Raw genomic sequence first — 15,640 nt, forward strand, 5'->3', positions numbered from 1 at the left:
CTAGGCTGGTCTTTTTTTTCTTTCAGTACTTGAAATATTTCACTTTCCTTTCTTCTTGCTTGCACGGTTTCTAACGAGAAGACTGACGCAATTCTGATCCTTGCTCCTCCATAGCTAAGGGTTTTCCCCCCTCTGGCTTTTTTTTCAAGATTTTTCTGTTTGTCTTCGATTTTCTGCAGTTTGAATATGATATGCCTACATGCAGATTTTTTGGCATTTATCCTGCTTGCTGTCTATACTGCCTCAATTTAAGAATTCAAATAAATTAATAAAAGTTGTTTCCCTGTCATACTATCCACATTTTAGGTGCTCAGTAGGCACATGTGGCTAGTGGCTACCAAACTGGAGAGCAAAGGTCTAGACAGTGGAGAGAAGGGGTCTAATCTGAGGTCTCTTGGCAGTGAGTGCCCCACAGAGGAAAGTATCTTCTAGGACTCTACCACCACCAGTACCTGAGACCCCTGGTGCTCCTATCTACCTCCCTGCCTCTGCTCATAACACAGCTCTTTCCTAGCGTGTCCCTCTTCTCTGTATTTAACTGCCCTCCCCATCACCCCCCAACTTATTATCTACTCACAACACTTTCTTCAGAAGGAAAGGGAAACACATTTCACTGTACTTCAAGAATCACGGGCCTATCACCATGCAGAGTCCTTCACATCATCAGTGCCTAGGACTGAACCTCACTCTTAAGCTTTGCAAACTCAACTTCACATTCAGTTATATAAACTATGTTAATGGAACCAATCATGCTAGTGTTGCCAGCATTTTGTCAAGAATGAAAATTAAAAACAAAGACAACTATCTATTACTGGCAATTTCATAAATAAAAGGATGTTCTTATAGTATCCTCTTCCAGCTCCCCCCCCACCGCCCCCAAAGATGGAAACTAAATGAAACTTTGCACTATTTTTCTCATTTGGGCCTGGAAGATGAAAACTTTGTGCCTAAACTTCAGCAAAATAAACACATCTAGGAACTATTGCCCTACACGTCCAAACCGAGTATTTGTTGATCTCTTTTCTTCTTCAATTAATTTTATTTTTGTCACCTTTTCCCCCGCCTATTTGTCTCTTACTAGTTGTGTGATCTTAGGCAAGTCATTTGGCTTGTCTGGCCTTTGTTTCCTATGTTGTCCAGGAAAGCACCAGAAATAGTCAAATCTATCATAATGAACAAAATGGATGAGGTCTGTCTTAAGAACATGGGTACTGAGATCTAGTAAGGGGACTTTAAATCTAAGGAGTTGGAGGGGCTGGATAAATCCAGATAAATCTAAGGTCCTCCGGCATGCTACATAGCTATCCTTAGGTTCTTTCCCATGTGTGAGGCACAGCTAATGCTTACCAATATAACAGGTCACTCTGCCACCAAGAAACCTCTTAAATAGGCACATATCCAGCATAGTGGACCCTGGGGTCAAGAGTGTTGAAACTGACTTCAAAAGTTTACCAGTTTCTCCAAGTTTCATGATTTCACTTTTTGAAACATCATAAAAAGATAATCAGCTTTATTGTTGATGGGAAAAAAATATAAGGACAGACAGGCTTAAATTATCTGTGCATACAGAATTAAAGAATAAGGAATATTACCTTGTTGGAGGTACTCACTCATTTTTATACTTTGCTCCAGGACTGTTAGTCTTTAAGAAATCCCCTTTAAAATAGTGGTTGCAAATTGGAGGCTCATGTGCTGAATTCAGCCTATATAAATGTTATGTTTGGCCTGTACAGCTAAAAATATTCTTTTAAAGTAACATTTAACAACTGTACTAAAAAAAAATGATTTCTAGCTTCTTTTTAAAAGTTAGGAAAGTCGCGGGGGGTGGGGTGACGGTGGGATGAATTGGGAGATTGGGATGGACATATATACACTAATATGTATAAAATGGATAACTAATAAGAACCTGCTGTATAAAAAAATAAATAAAATAAAATTCAAAAATTCGAAAAAAAAAAAAGTAAGATATGGTGGCGCTAGGCACAAGGCAGCAACTGGCTCTGACACTTGTTTCCTTTAAAAGAGTGAAGTGTTCAATTCACTTACCCTGCCATCCACAGAATGCCTGCATGTGTCCTCGAACCTACGGGACATTTAAGTGAGTGTCTGCTGGTTTGGAAGAAGCTAGAATTGGCTAGGACGGCCTGAAATGGTAACTTTTGAACTGAGACCTGCAGGATCTAAAAATAGGGTGATCACAAGCTCTGTGCCTCAGTCTCCTTATCTGTAAATTAGGGCTATCAACGCGCAGTTGTGGGAAGGATTGGCGATGGAGTAATGCAACGGGTTGGCTCGAACTCGGCGCCCGAGCGCACGACTACGATCCACCCTAATCCTGGGAGGCCCCCGGACCCAATACCGACCGGGCCCCCCGGCGCTGCGACGCACCGCGCCGGGCATCGCTCTCCACTCCTCCCCGCCGCGGACCCCGCGCTCCTCAGAGGTCGACCCCGGGGCGCCGAGAGGCGTGGCCGGCCTGCGTGGACCTGGCGGCAGCCATGGCTTCGGTGGTGGAGTACAAGGGACTCAAGGCCGGCTACCACTGCGGCTACTGCGACTCCGAGGGCAAGGCGTCCTGCGGTGAGTGGTCCGGTCGACGGAGCTGGTGCGGCCGCCTTACGTCCAAACCCCCGCACCGCCCGCCGCGTCCGGGCCTTCGCGAGGGAACACCCAGGCCCTGCTCCCCAACTCCCGCTTCCTTTTCCCACTCGTTCCTTCCCAGACCGTTGTCCTTCATGTTCTGTCTCTTGGTCTTATCCTCGCTGAAGATGACGGTCCCTCTCGGAGAAGGAGCGGAAATAGCGGAAGGCTGCCCGAGGTTAAGATGGCGCGGGCGGCGTCAGCGCCGAGGGGCTCGGGCGAGGGCCCGGCTGTGGGCGCCCGGGAGGCGCGGTGCATTGTGGGGGGGCGGCGGTTTTGGGCTGGGCCGCGTAGCGGTTGGAGGGTCGGGGCCATGGCTTCTTGGGCCGCGCTTTCGCCCAGCATCGTGGAGTATTTCCAGGGCGAGGATTTCTACCGCTGCGGCTATTGCAAGAACGAGTCGGGCAGTCGCTCCAATGGTGAGTGGGCCGGGCTGGCGGGCGGGGAAGGGCGTCGCGGCCTCGGGGCTCGGCGGCGGGCCGGTGTCCTCGGGGGTCGCGGCGCTCCGGGCCGACTGGCTGGAGGGACGCGCCCAGCCCCTGCCCAGCTGCTGTCTCGTGGAACGAGTGCGGAACGCGGCTCCCCCTGAGTGCAGTGGCTTTCGGAATTAAAAGCGGACCCCACCTTTGGTTTAGCACGGAAGCTTCTAGATGCTCATTCTTCGCACCGGTGCTCGGACTTGCGAAATAATGATTGTCTCGCAGTAGCCAAGTGTGGAAACAGGTGTCCATCATCAGTAGGAGACGGTTAAGTACCTGATGGCTCGCCTGCTGGGGAGCGCTGTGGCGTGGTCGGTTACGGGGGCTGACCTGTAAGTGCTGATGCTGCTGTGAGGGTGTCCCCGAGGGTCAGGGCAAAACGCGGGGTGCAGGAGAGTGAGTGTCGGGAGGTGCTATTGGTGTAGAAAACGGTGGGTGTGGAAAACACACGTGCGCGGGCATCCGTGGATAAAATGTCTCTGGAAGAATATAGAAGAAGCTAGTGACCGTAGTCGCTGCTGGCGAGGGGCCCTGTTGGTACCGAGGTGCTTGAAAATTTTACCAGGTGCTTGGGTGCCGTGTCCTTTCTCCACCCACCTCGATGACGACGACAAAGCCAGCCTACAGTACCCTTCCCCACCCCATGATTCAGTTTTCTTTCGGAAGATTTCTTGTTTGTAAACAGAACATCATGTTTATTTCCTGCCGTGTCGTGCTTTGGCAAAAGTAGACACTTATTTTAAAGAATAATCTAGCATTGTGGAAGATGGGATGTCTGTGAAGATGTAAATTGGGGTGGTTTCCGTATTAAAAAAAATGTATGTCCTACCGTAGGGGAATGATTTGGGTGATTGTGGTGTGTCCGTTTACTCGTTAATTAAAAGTGTTTATTAGGTGCATCTTGTGGGTGGGCGGGGGTAGAGTGTAGTATAACGCAGTCATTAGTGACGGTAATGAAGATGAGTTAACGTGAAAAAACAAGAGTCTTGGGTTAAACGGAGAACATAAGCAGGATGCAAATAACATATGTGACATGGTTACAGCTCTGGGAGGAAAAAATCCCAAATGTTGACAGTGGTTGCCTTAGGGTATTAGAGATTTTTCCCTTCTCTCTTTCAGAATTTTAGTATTGTGATTATAATGTGTATGTAACAAATACTTTATATTAAACATGTCTAAAATTAATATTAGGTCCTTAATTATTTTTCTAGTAATTTTAGTAAGAGAAAATCGATTAATATAGATGTTCTCTAAGTTCTGTGGAAAAAACCTACTTTCAACCTTTTCACTTAGATAACTGTAAATTTCTATCATCTCGATTTTAATAATAATCTTTACCATAGGGCACCCCACCTATTGGGTAGGTAGGTTTTATTATTCCTGTTTTACAGATGGGGAAATTGAACCTCATGGAGTAACTTGGTGTTAATGAGTGCCCACCAGACATCTGGACATTTCTGTTGTACACATGCCTGTGCTTTTCTCACTACGCCCTACTCTATCAAGCCTATCTTTATCTTTACATACTTCTGATGCAGTTTACTGTTTACAAGAGTAAAATTCATTTTTCTTTATCATAATTCAGTGTTTTCTCATAGTCTTCATTTTTTTCATGGTTGCATAATTATTTAATCATATTGATAACATCATAGTCCCTGTAATCAGTTTTGTGTTCCTAGGCATTTGGATTACTTTCAGTTTTTATACTTAAAAGGAATATTGCTGTATGTATACTTTTGTCCAGTGTGTAAGACTATGGTGTAAACAAATAAAAATCAGGAGAATTTATATGCACAGGAAAACATTTGCTTTCTAATTCTTCTAAAGAGACCAGGTTATTAAATTATTGGGGATATTATTATGAATTAAAGGTGTGATGTAATTTGATTGCAGTGAGGACCTAAATTTATGATGTCATAGAGACTGTTGACTAATCCTGAATTGCATGTGATCACTTTGTGTGTTTGATTTTTAAACTTAAGATAAATACATCATGTATTTCATTTGTGTTGTGTATTGTGTCAAACTAACAAGTATGAAGTATGTGCAGACTTTCATTTCTCCAATATGAGCTGGATTTTTTTTTTTTCGCTTCAGTATTCATATTTTAAAGATAATGCTTTGGATTTAAAAAAGTAAAAAGTTCCACCTGCTGTAATTAACATGGCACTTATTTTTCAGGCATGTGGGCACATTCCATGACTGTACAGGATTATCAGGATCTCATAGACCGAGGATGGCGAAGGTAAAGGTCCTTAATACAAAGATACTTCTTTTAAAAAAAAAAATTTTATTTATTTATTCATTTCTTCATTCATTCATGGCTGTGATGGGTCTTCATTGCCGCGCGCGGGCTTTTTCTAGTTGCGGTGAGTGGAGTCTAGTCTTCGTTGCAGTGCGCGGGCTTCTCCTTGCCATGGCTTCTCTTGTTGCGGAGCATGGGCCCTAGGTGCGCGGGCTTCAGTAGTTGTGGCTCGCGGGCTCTAGAGCGCAGGCTCAGTAGTTGTGGCGCACGGGCTTAGTTGCTCCGCAGCATGTGGGATCTTCCCAGACCAGGGTTCGAACCCGTGTCCCCTTCCTTGGCAGGTGGATTCTTAACCACTGTGCCACCAGAGAAGTCCCAAAGATACTTCTGAAATTACTCAGGTTCTTCTTATAATTGAAAAATATTATTTGCCTTTAAAATGTTTTCTTGTTGTTGGAAAGAGGTTTAAGAAAATTTTTATTATATTTTGTGTGTAGAGATTTTTTTCTCCTTTTAAGGGTGTTTATTAGGAAAATGTCACAAATGTAGAGAGAACGTTATAATGAACCTCACATACCTATCACCAGGCTTCAACAGTTGTTAACATTTTGCCAATCTTGTGTCATCAATTTTCCTTGCTCCTTTCAATGGACTGAATGTTGGTGTCCCGTCCCCAAAGTTCGTATGTTAAATCCTGACTCCCAGTTTATGGTATTTGGAGGTAGGGCCTTTGGGAGGTGATTAGGTCATGACGATGGATGCGATTATGAATGGGATTCTAGTGCCCTTATAAAAGAGACCGCAGAGAGCTCCCTTGCCCCTTATGCTATGTGAGGACACAGAAAAGATGAACCAGGAAGCTTGTCTTCACCCTACATTAAATCTGCTGGCACCTTGATCTTGGACTTCCCAGCCTCCAAAACTATGGGGAATAAATTTCTGTTGTTTATAAGCCACTCAGTCTATGGCTTTTTTTTTTTTTTTTAAGTCTTTATTGAATTTGTTACAATATTGCTCTTGTTTAGTGTTTAGGTTTTTTGGCCCTAAGGCATGTGGGATCTTAGCTCCCTGACCAGGGATCGAACCCACACCCCCTGCATTGGAAAGCGAAGTCTTAACCACTGGACCACCAGGGAAGTCCCCTCTATGGCATTTTGTTATAGCAGCTCCAGCAGAATAAGATACTCCCCCCTTCCCCTCCTCCCACAAAATTATTTAAACCAAATTGCAGATATCATGTCGTTATACCTGTATTATGTGTTTCTAAGGATTTTCTTTCTTAACATATCCACAATATCATTACCATACTTTCCAAATTTAATAATAATTATTTGATTTTGCCAGTTACCTAGTTTTGATTAGATTTTCTGCTTGTCTGAAAAAATTTTTTTTTATAGTTGGTTTATTTGAATCAGGATTCCCTTAAGGTCCACACATTGCCTTTGATAGCTGAGTTTTTTTGGCAGCTATTTTTATGTAGATGATTTTAGAATAACTATTAGGTAAGGTTCCTTACGTAAGTATGAGCAGTATTAAGTGCCCTGTGCCAGTACTCCCCAGAAGTCATGGGATTGAGCACAGTAAATGAAACTTCACAGCTGTCCTTAAACGTAATAATGAGGCCCAAAATGTAGATAGATATAGGTCAGATGTTGAAAGACTTCGTGTGCCACGATAAGGAGATTTTGTGGGTTTTTTTTAACGGTACAGGGGAGCTATTGAAGGCTTTTATGTCAGAGAGAAAAGTGATGGAATTTGTGATTTGGAAATGATCATTCAGATAGCAGAGAGGTGTCTGAGCGGCTGATTCTGAAGGCAGGAACATTAGTTCCAGAGATTATTGCGGTGTCCATATGTGCGATGGTGAGGACCGCTGTCATGGTCAGTAGCAGCGACTGTCTATCAGGAGGTGGATCGGATGCATCATAAGACACATTTATGAGACATTTTGGAGGTAGATCGCTTGCTGGCAGGATACGGAGGTGCATTAGAGGGAAGAGTCTAGGAGGACTCCCAGGTTTTCGGCTCGGAAACTGAATTCACGTGTGTTTGCTAGGGCTGCCGTGACAAAATACCACAGATTGGGCAGCTTGAGCAAGAGAAATTTATTTTCTCACGGTTCTGGAGGCCGGAAATCCAAAATCCAGGTCTCTGCAGCTTTGGTTTTTCCTGAGGCCTCTTCCTTGTTTGCACCTGGCTGCCTTCTGTGTCCTCACATGGTCCTTTCTCTTTGTGTGTGCATCCCTAGTGTTTTGTTTATTGTTCCTTTTTATGTCCAATTTCCTTTTCTGATAAGGATACCAGTCAGATTGGATTAGGGCACATTTAAATCTGGACAGAATTCAGCTCGTAAATTTATGACTCTGCGTTAACTGAGATCCAGAAGGCATGGAAAGGATTAGATTGGTTTGGGGGTTCATCGTGCTGGTGCCCATGGAACCCCCAAGTGTGGATGTCATAGGCAACAGCACACATCAGTCCCACAGCATCCTGGGCAGTTTTCTCTGACTGCCCTTTTGCTATTGAGGGTGGGTGGTAGATCGAGGCATGGAAGGGATTGCAGATTCAGATGAGAGGGTAATTGAGGTGATTAACCGTGGAGTACATATGTAAACGTTTAGAAAAGAAAAACCTGGACTCTGGTCCTTGGTATACCCACGTTGCAAGATCATTTAGCTTATGAAAAGTAACTAAACCTAAATGTTTTTACACTGTTGATTAGATTTTTACCCTAATTAATTTTGTACTCCTGTACTAATCTACTTTGCTGCATATGAGAAATGTGTACAAACTTAACAAAACTATTTTATAATTTTAGAAGTGGGAAATATGTGTACAAACCTGTCATGAATCAAACATGTTGTCCTCAGTACACAATAAGGTAAGAATTTTGATTAATATAATATAGTCTATTAATATGAAGATTGTGTATAATTTTTTAGTAGAATCTTGCTTTTTAAAGTGTCTATTTCTGTTCTAGGTAGACATTCTTCATAAAGAAGAACAAACAAGTTTTTTCCTACATACTCATACTATATTCATGTGCCGATCAATAGCTTTTAATAATACTGTTTGGTTTAGATATGAATATGGTATAAAAAATACACTATTTAGCAATCTAGTCAATAATACATGAAATATTGGGAGACTATTGGCAAATACTTAAATTAGTTTTAGATATCAAGTTTTATCAGTTTAGCTTATGGCTTTGCAGTTCTCTAGTGTGTTACTTGACACAGTGGTTTCATTCAGGCAATGCCACAGGATCCTGTATAAGGGAGAGGAGGGCTGACACTTAATCTGCGTCTATTCAGAGTCTAGTTTTCTTCGCTGGAAAACTCGAACTAAAAGTCTGTTTTCCTACGGAGTGTTTGCTTGATTTTTCTTAATATTTTGTGTTTCCCCTGTGCCCCCCTTACTCTGCCCTAACATGGGAGGATTTTTCCCTTCTCTGATTATGAAGGTCCTCCTCTTCCCCTCCCTCTTCCCCTTCTTCTGGTGGAAAATAGGGGAGGTACGTTAACACTGTGAGGCATATGTCTGCAGTTTTAATGTGTATGTATACTCTAGATAAAAAAGCAAACACAGTTGTGTCCATCGTGCTTGGCAGGTCCTCGCAGCTGTCTCCCTTAATTACTCTTTTTTTTTTTTTTTTTTCCCTTAATTACTCTTAACGTGTTTTGGGGTTGTAGACTGTTTTGAGAATTTGACGGTTGCAGATCCTCTCTGCAGCAAAACAAAAACAAGACAGGGAGCTGTAGAGACAAAAGTAATGTAACATTTAACATATTAGTTTAGGGTGATCACTGACTTTGAATAATTCACTGCTTCCTGCTTAAGAACCCTTTCTCTTACGTAACTGGTCACAGGACTGGTACCGTAAGGAGAAAAGATGGATGTCTGGTTTGCTGACAGCGTCTCATTTAGTATAAAGTGACAGAGTAGCTTCTTCAGCTTTAGTGTTTATGAAGTGGTGACGTCTTCAAAGACGGAAGTCATTTTCCTTCCGGTAACAATTTATTATTGGATTATGGCTAGGATTTTGTTGAAATAAGTCTGAAATTGATTGGCCTGAACCCTGAGAATCTCTATTCAGAAAAGGCCAATTTCAGTGGGTTAAAGAAAAATATAAAAGCATTTATAATTTCCTGGGTGCCTGTCTCATACAGAGCACTATTCTAGGTATGTTGCCTTTATGAAAAGGGATTCAATTAACATTGCAAGACAAAGTAATTAGAAAATGTGACTTTTTTTTTGCATTTTATAATTTTACATGGAATCAAACATTTCCTGAATTGTTATGCTTTTTTTTAAAACAATATACACAAGAGTGGAAGCTTTTTTTTTTTTTTTTTTTTTTTTACATATTTATTTATTTATTTGGCTGCGCCGGGTCTTGGTTGCGGCATGCGGGATCTTCGTTGCTGAGTACTGGCGGGATCTTTAGTTGCGGCATGCGGGATCTAGTTTCCTGACCAGGGATCGAACCCAGGCTCCCTGCATTGGGAGCACAGAGTCTTAACCACTGGACCACCAGGGAAGTCCCTAATTGTTATTCTTTATACAACTTTATTTTACATGTTGACCTTTTGGAGTCATTTTGCATATTCTTTTGGTTATTTTACTTTGTTTACTACAGTAGTTGCAGTGAGGCCTTATGTAAAGGCAAGGTGGTCTAGCCTACACCTTAGCTTCTTGTTAGGCAGATGCTAGGACCTGTCCAGTATGTGAGTAAAAATAAGGATGAACTTCCCTGTCTATGAATTTTTTTTTTAATTTTAATTTTTATCAGTATTGTATATGCTAACAATTTAAAGAATCAAATAGTTCTATAAAGCTTATTTTGCAAAATAGCAGTCCTCTGAAACCCTCCCGCCTGTCTCATTTTCTGTTTCCCGGTGCAGTCACTTTCAAATCATTTAACTGATTCTTCTGGTTTTTCATCTCTATCTTTAAGTGACATGCTTATATAATTATAATACTTGATTTTTAAAAAATTGGTTTTCTTCATTATCTCTGGGCTTCTCTCTTTGAAAGATAAGGATTTAACTTTATTTCACTCCTCTTCCCCTGTCACATTCAAGCTCCTATTTGTCCTCGTCCCAAACTTCCCAAATTAGAAATATTATCATTTTGGATAGATGTCACCTCATTATGGCTGTGTAAGTAGGCTTCACAGCTAAGCCATGTAGTACTCCATGATTACTGTCTCTTTCCTGCACAGGTTTTTACTTTCCCTGGTGTTGATTATCGTCATTTTTGTTTGCGTAGTCTTCTAGGTTCCTATTACCAGTTTATCTAAAAATGCTCCCTAAGAGGTGTAAATTTCCTCTTGGTATGTTTAGATGCTTCAGGTACTCTATCATTTTTATCTTCTTGATGAAAATCTCTTGTGGAATCTTCTGACCTGCTATGATCTGGACAGGTTGCCTCTATGCCTGATGCATCACTGTCATCCTAGGATCTCTTTTTTACTGTCATCTTGAGGATTCTCTTTGGGTCTTGATTTGGATCTTATCTCTTCCACCCTCTTTCTTGTATTTATTATTCCTTCATTTTAGTGAAGCACATCTTCTAATAGCTTCTTGAGAAAAAGGGCATAAGAGGTAAGTTTTTTGAGACTTTGTCTGAAAATGTTTTCATTGACTACTCAAACTTAACTTACAGTTTAGCTAGAAACAGAAGTGTAGATTGAAAATAATTTTCCTTTAGAGTTTTGAAAGCTTTGCTCCATTGTTGTCTTACTGCTGTTGAGCAGTCCAGTGACATTCCGATTCTTGTTCCTTTGTCCAAAACATGTTCTTTCTCTTTGGAAGTTTTTTTGTCTTCAAAGTTCTGATGTTTCATAGTACGTTTGGCAGTGAGTCTGTTTTCATTCATTGCATATGGACTTGAGGGACCCTTCTTATCTAGGGGCTCCTCCCATCATGTCCTTCAGTTCAGGGAAATTTTCTTGTATTATTTTGTTGATCCTCTCCTTTCCATTAACTTCTTTCTCTTCTCTAATGTCTTTATTCAGACATTGGAACTTTTAGACTGATACTCTGATTTTTTTTTTCTCTTCAGTTTTGCATGTCTTTTGGGAGATTTCCTCATCTTTATTTTCCAAGTCTTCTGTCTTCTATTTAACTTTTAATTTCTTCTTATTATATCTTATTATATTTTTACTTCTAAGAGGGATTTTTGTTCTTGGACTCTTAAATTTTTTGAGATTCCCTTCTTCCTGTATACTGTATGTCTCTATCCTCCAAGTTACTTTCTCTAGGTTTTTGGCACCTATCTTTGTTTTAGAGGTCCTCCTCAAGTGTCTGGTGATTCCAGCCTTCCAGTGTCCCATTGGAGATTTTATGTTCCCTGGTGGGTCTCGTTTACTGTGGGCTTTAAGTAGGGTGATCTGGCTAGCCTGTTCTTTGGGAGAATCTCTGAGGTCAGTATTTTTAGTTCTGATCACATTCTGGAAAGAAAGTATCATCTACTGATGTTCTGGGTCTGGGTTGGAGGAGTGGGTCTTGGAGGTCTCAACATTCAGCGTGTATACTTCCGTTTACACTTACTGTTTGCAGTACACTTCCATTCCTTTCAGCTGTGCCTGTATCCCTCAAGTAAGAGGCCTTATTTTTCCCTTTTCTGAAAAGTTTGCAGTTTTCTGCTGGGTTGTGTAGGGAGTCATATGTGTAGAGTGGGGGAGAGTATCAGATATATAATCGCTTCCAAAACAGATTTTCAGGGGATCTTCCTATTTTCACTCTTATCTCCCAGGGTATCAGGTATGGCCAATCCCTGAGACTTTTAGGGGTAATTTAGAGAAAATTGGATATTTTTTTGGCTTTTCCTACTTTTGGCTTAGGATTCAACTTTTCTTTGGTCTGCTAAGTCAGTTATCACTTGTACATCTGCTTTCTAGCTTCCAACATTTCTCCCATTATTTTTTTTCCTAGTGGTTTATGTCTTTTTCTTTTTTTTATAATCCTTTAACTGTATTTTTGTGAGACTTGGGGTGGGATTAGAGGCTACATTAAACCCTGTCTTAACCCAGAAATCCCAGGCATGAGCTTTGCCTCATTGTGCTTTTATTCAGAACTGATTTTATTTCTTCACAGTTTGAGTTCACTTTTTAAATATTTATTTTGCTTTCCTAGGTGCCGACCTTTACAGTTTCAGCCATCAAAATCTCACAAGAAGGTTTTGAAAAAAATGTTGAAATTTCTGGCTAAAGGGGAAATTTCAAAAGGAAATTGTGAGGGTAAGATGAGATGGGGGTCTAAAAACTGTTTACCTTAAATAGATGTTTCTTTCCAAGGTTCTCACTTTCAGTCATTTCTTAGATAGGGGAAGGAGGTCCAATACAGTCAGGCACTACTGTTACTCTGATGATGATGACCACTCTTAGCACTGCTGTTACTGTTACCACTGGCCCCCAAGTCAAGGATATGGGGAATACATGCCGGGGAAAGTCTAGCTTGGGAAGAAGAAGGGACCATTTTAAAGATGTGATCTCCTGGAGTTTATTGAAATTTTAGTTTTCACAATTCTTCGAGAAATCTTAATTTTATTTGATCCTAATAATATCCTTATGAAGTAAGTAGAAAGTGATACTGTCTCTGGAGAAATAGATGCTTATCTGCAACTCACACAAGATTGCATAATCACAATGCTGAGTGAAGCTCAGAGTTTCCATGTTTGAGTAAGGTTTTTAGTAAATTATATTGCCTGAAGTTGTCTCTTATTTTCTGATGAATTCTGAATTGTGAGTGAATTTCCTAAAAGATCATTAGTAACATTTAATTAACTTGGGTTACAGATACTTTGCTTTTTCAGTGTTTTTGCTGCCTTTATTTTTTTAAATGTTTTCCTATAGGCACTACCTAATACATGACCATAAGAATTGGGAATGCCACCCATTCTTAGAGCTCTTTCTCACTTCTGCCATAGGAAATGCCTAACCCTGGGAGCCTCCCACCCCAGTCTTAGCTTGTTAATTCATTCCCCAAGTGTGTTTTGAATGCCTACAATGTTCTAGTCCCTCTTTTAAGCACCGGAGATACAGTGGCCAGCAAAACAGGTTTGTTCTTTGCCCTCATGCACTGTCCTTAACAGAGCAGAATTCAGGACAACTTGGAGCAGATTGGCAACAAAGAGGCCAGAAGGCTCTGGGTCATATTGGAAACATCAGAATTTTGGTGTAGCTCTGTTTAGTGTTGTCAGTATATAACCTTAAAGGTTAAACAGATTTTCGTGGTTAGTCTGTATGCAATTTTTTTCGGCAGCCAGGAATCATGTTCTGAGTTTCAAAAATTAATACTTAGATAAGTTTTGAGGATGCTGTCCATTTGTAAATTGAGAATTGCCTGTTTTTTTATGTAGCTTTTACAGTTGGCTTTTATTTGACTTGTTGTAGGCTTCTGAATTATTTATGTCTGCAACTCAATTCATAGGAGTGATGTACTCATTAGGGTAAGAGACTAAACAGCTGTAACAAAGAGACACCAAAATGCAGTGATTAAAAAATGATAGAAGTCTGTTTCTTTCCTCACATAACAGTCCAGTGTGGGTGTTCCAGGTCGGCCTGCAGCCCTGCTCCCCCCCTTCCCGCCCCCCCCCGCCATTCTGGGACTCTCTTCAACATGTGATTTTCAAGGTCGCTCTGGTTTTTACTAATCGAGCCAGTGGGGAGGGGAAAGGGTGGAAGTTCAGGGTTACAAATTTCCTTTAAAACCAATGAGGCAAAATTGAACATGTCAGTTTGGTTCTGTTCCATTGGCGAGAGCTTGATTACACCTCGTGAAGGGACTGGCATGCTCCCTTGCCAGGGTGCCACAGTCTTAACCGCAACCCTGACCTTGGAAGATGGGAGAATGGATCTGGTGGACATGCAGTCGTCTCTGCCACATTGGATAAAAGGGGGCTTTTTTTTCCTGCGTGTATTTTAATTGTGTCAAATGGCCTGGCTGATGGACTTTGATCTCTTCTGATTTGTAGATGAACCCATGGAGCCCACCGTGGAGGATGCCGTTGCCAGTGACTTTGCGTTAATAAATAAATTGGATATACAGTGTGACCTTAAAACGCTCAGTGATGACCTCAAAGAGAGCTTAAAGAGTGAAGAGAAGAAGAAAGGAAAGAGCTCAAAGAGGGAAGAATCTAATGAATTAATCCAGTCACAAGATACGGAAGAGAAGTTGGACTCTGGTGAACCATCACATTCAGTAAAAGTGCACACAGTTCCTCAGCCAGGTATTGAAAGTTTGTTATCAGGCCATAATAAAGTCGTATTAAATGATTTTCTTTGTGCTTGAGACATTGTAATCCCTGGGCGCTCTCGTGAGCTAAAAAAGTGAATTACTCATGAAATCTGTAAAATAGATCCCTGTTTTATATACCTTATTATTACCTGGATTTAGGTGAACAAATTGTTTAAAAAACCTGAAATAATAGCCTTATTATCCCCTAACACAGACATTTTGAAAGAGTTCCATTTCTTTTTACTACCTTAAGGCCTTAGAGGTTTGAGAATCAAATTTTTGTCAGTGAGAAGGTATGGTGCTAAACATTTTAATTTTTAGTGTTAAGTGAGACAAAGTAAGTTTTAGATAATATGTCCGAAATACAGACATTGTGAAATTCTTCACTTTGTCATTAGATTTTTTTATGCAATCAAAATTAATTTTGGTTTGAAAACTTCCAGATTAAAAAGAAAAATTTCCAGAGAGTTCCTTGGTGGACCTAGTGGTTAGGATTCCAGACTTTCATTGCCGTGGCCCAGGTTCAGTCCCTGGTTGGGGAACTGAGATTCTGCAAGCTGCTCAGCCAAAAAAAAAAAAAAAAAAAAAATTCCACATTTTGATATTTAATCTCACCTTTAATAAGGTGAGACTTCTTTCTGTATTATCACTTATAAAAGAATTAGGCTTAGAAAATTTATCCAACGTTAAATGGATTTATTATATATATGTGTGCATGTATGTATGACTCAAAATTATTTCATTAAATGTCAATTTGCATAGTTATTATGCTTCAGTTCTTGAGTTTGTTCTTATATTTATTTATACAAAATAATCCAAGGGAGAGATTTTTTAATATTATTTTAGTTTTTTTGTTTAAATTATAAGTTACATGTTTTAAAGCACAGAAAACTTTGCGTTTTTATTGAATAGTTTTTTTTTTAATCTAAAGATCTCATGGCATTTAAATTGTTCATCTGAGATTTCATCCTAATTGATAAGAATAGTCCAATAAAATATTTTGAATGGTTTAGATAATTTCTTTCAACTCTTAC

The 15,640-nt window shown here is 40.5% G+C and overlaps 1 protein-coding gene across 6 annotated transcripts in view; it reads left to right on the top strand.

Annotated features, from left to right (window-relative positions):
- The first annotated feature begins 1,012 nt into the window (after nt 1-1,012).
- The window catches only part of ATE1 (arginyltransferase 1), a 163,029-nt gene continuing 148,401 nt past the window's right edge, over nt 1,013-15,640 (top strand). For 2 of the 6 annotated variants that reach the window (XM_082424781.1, XM_082424780.1), the window contains exons 1-5: nt 1,021-2,580; nt 5,301-5,364; nt 8,183-8,245; nt 12,504-12,607; nt 14,344-14,598. In XM_082424781.1, the coding sequence (XP_082280907.1) occupies nt 2,499-2,580; nt 5,301-5,364; nt 8,183-8,245; nt 12,504-12,607; nt 14,344-14,598 (568 nt within the window). In that variant the 5' untranslated portion in view covers nt 1,021-2,498. Of the gene's footprint in view, nt 2,581-2,604; nt 3,060-5,300; nt 5,365-8,182; nt 8,246-12,503; nt 12,608-14,343; nt 14,599-15,640 lie in introns of those variants that run through there. The other 4 variants (XM_082424779.1, XM_082424778.1, XM_082424783.1 and 1 more) reach the window with 3 other exon arrangements.

Source organism: Balaenoptera physalus (genome assembly GCF_965194825.1).
Source record: "Balaenoptera physalus genome assembly, chromosome: 14".
In the NCBI taxonomy this organism is placed as follows: Eukaryota; Metazoa; Chordata; class Mammalia; order Artiodactyla; family Balaenopteridae; genus Balaenoptera; species Balaenoptera physalus.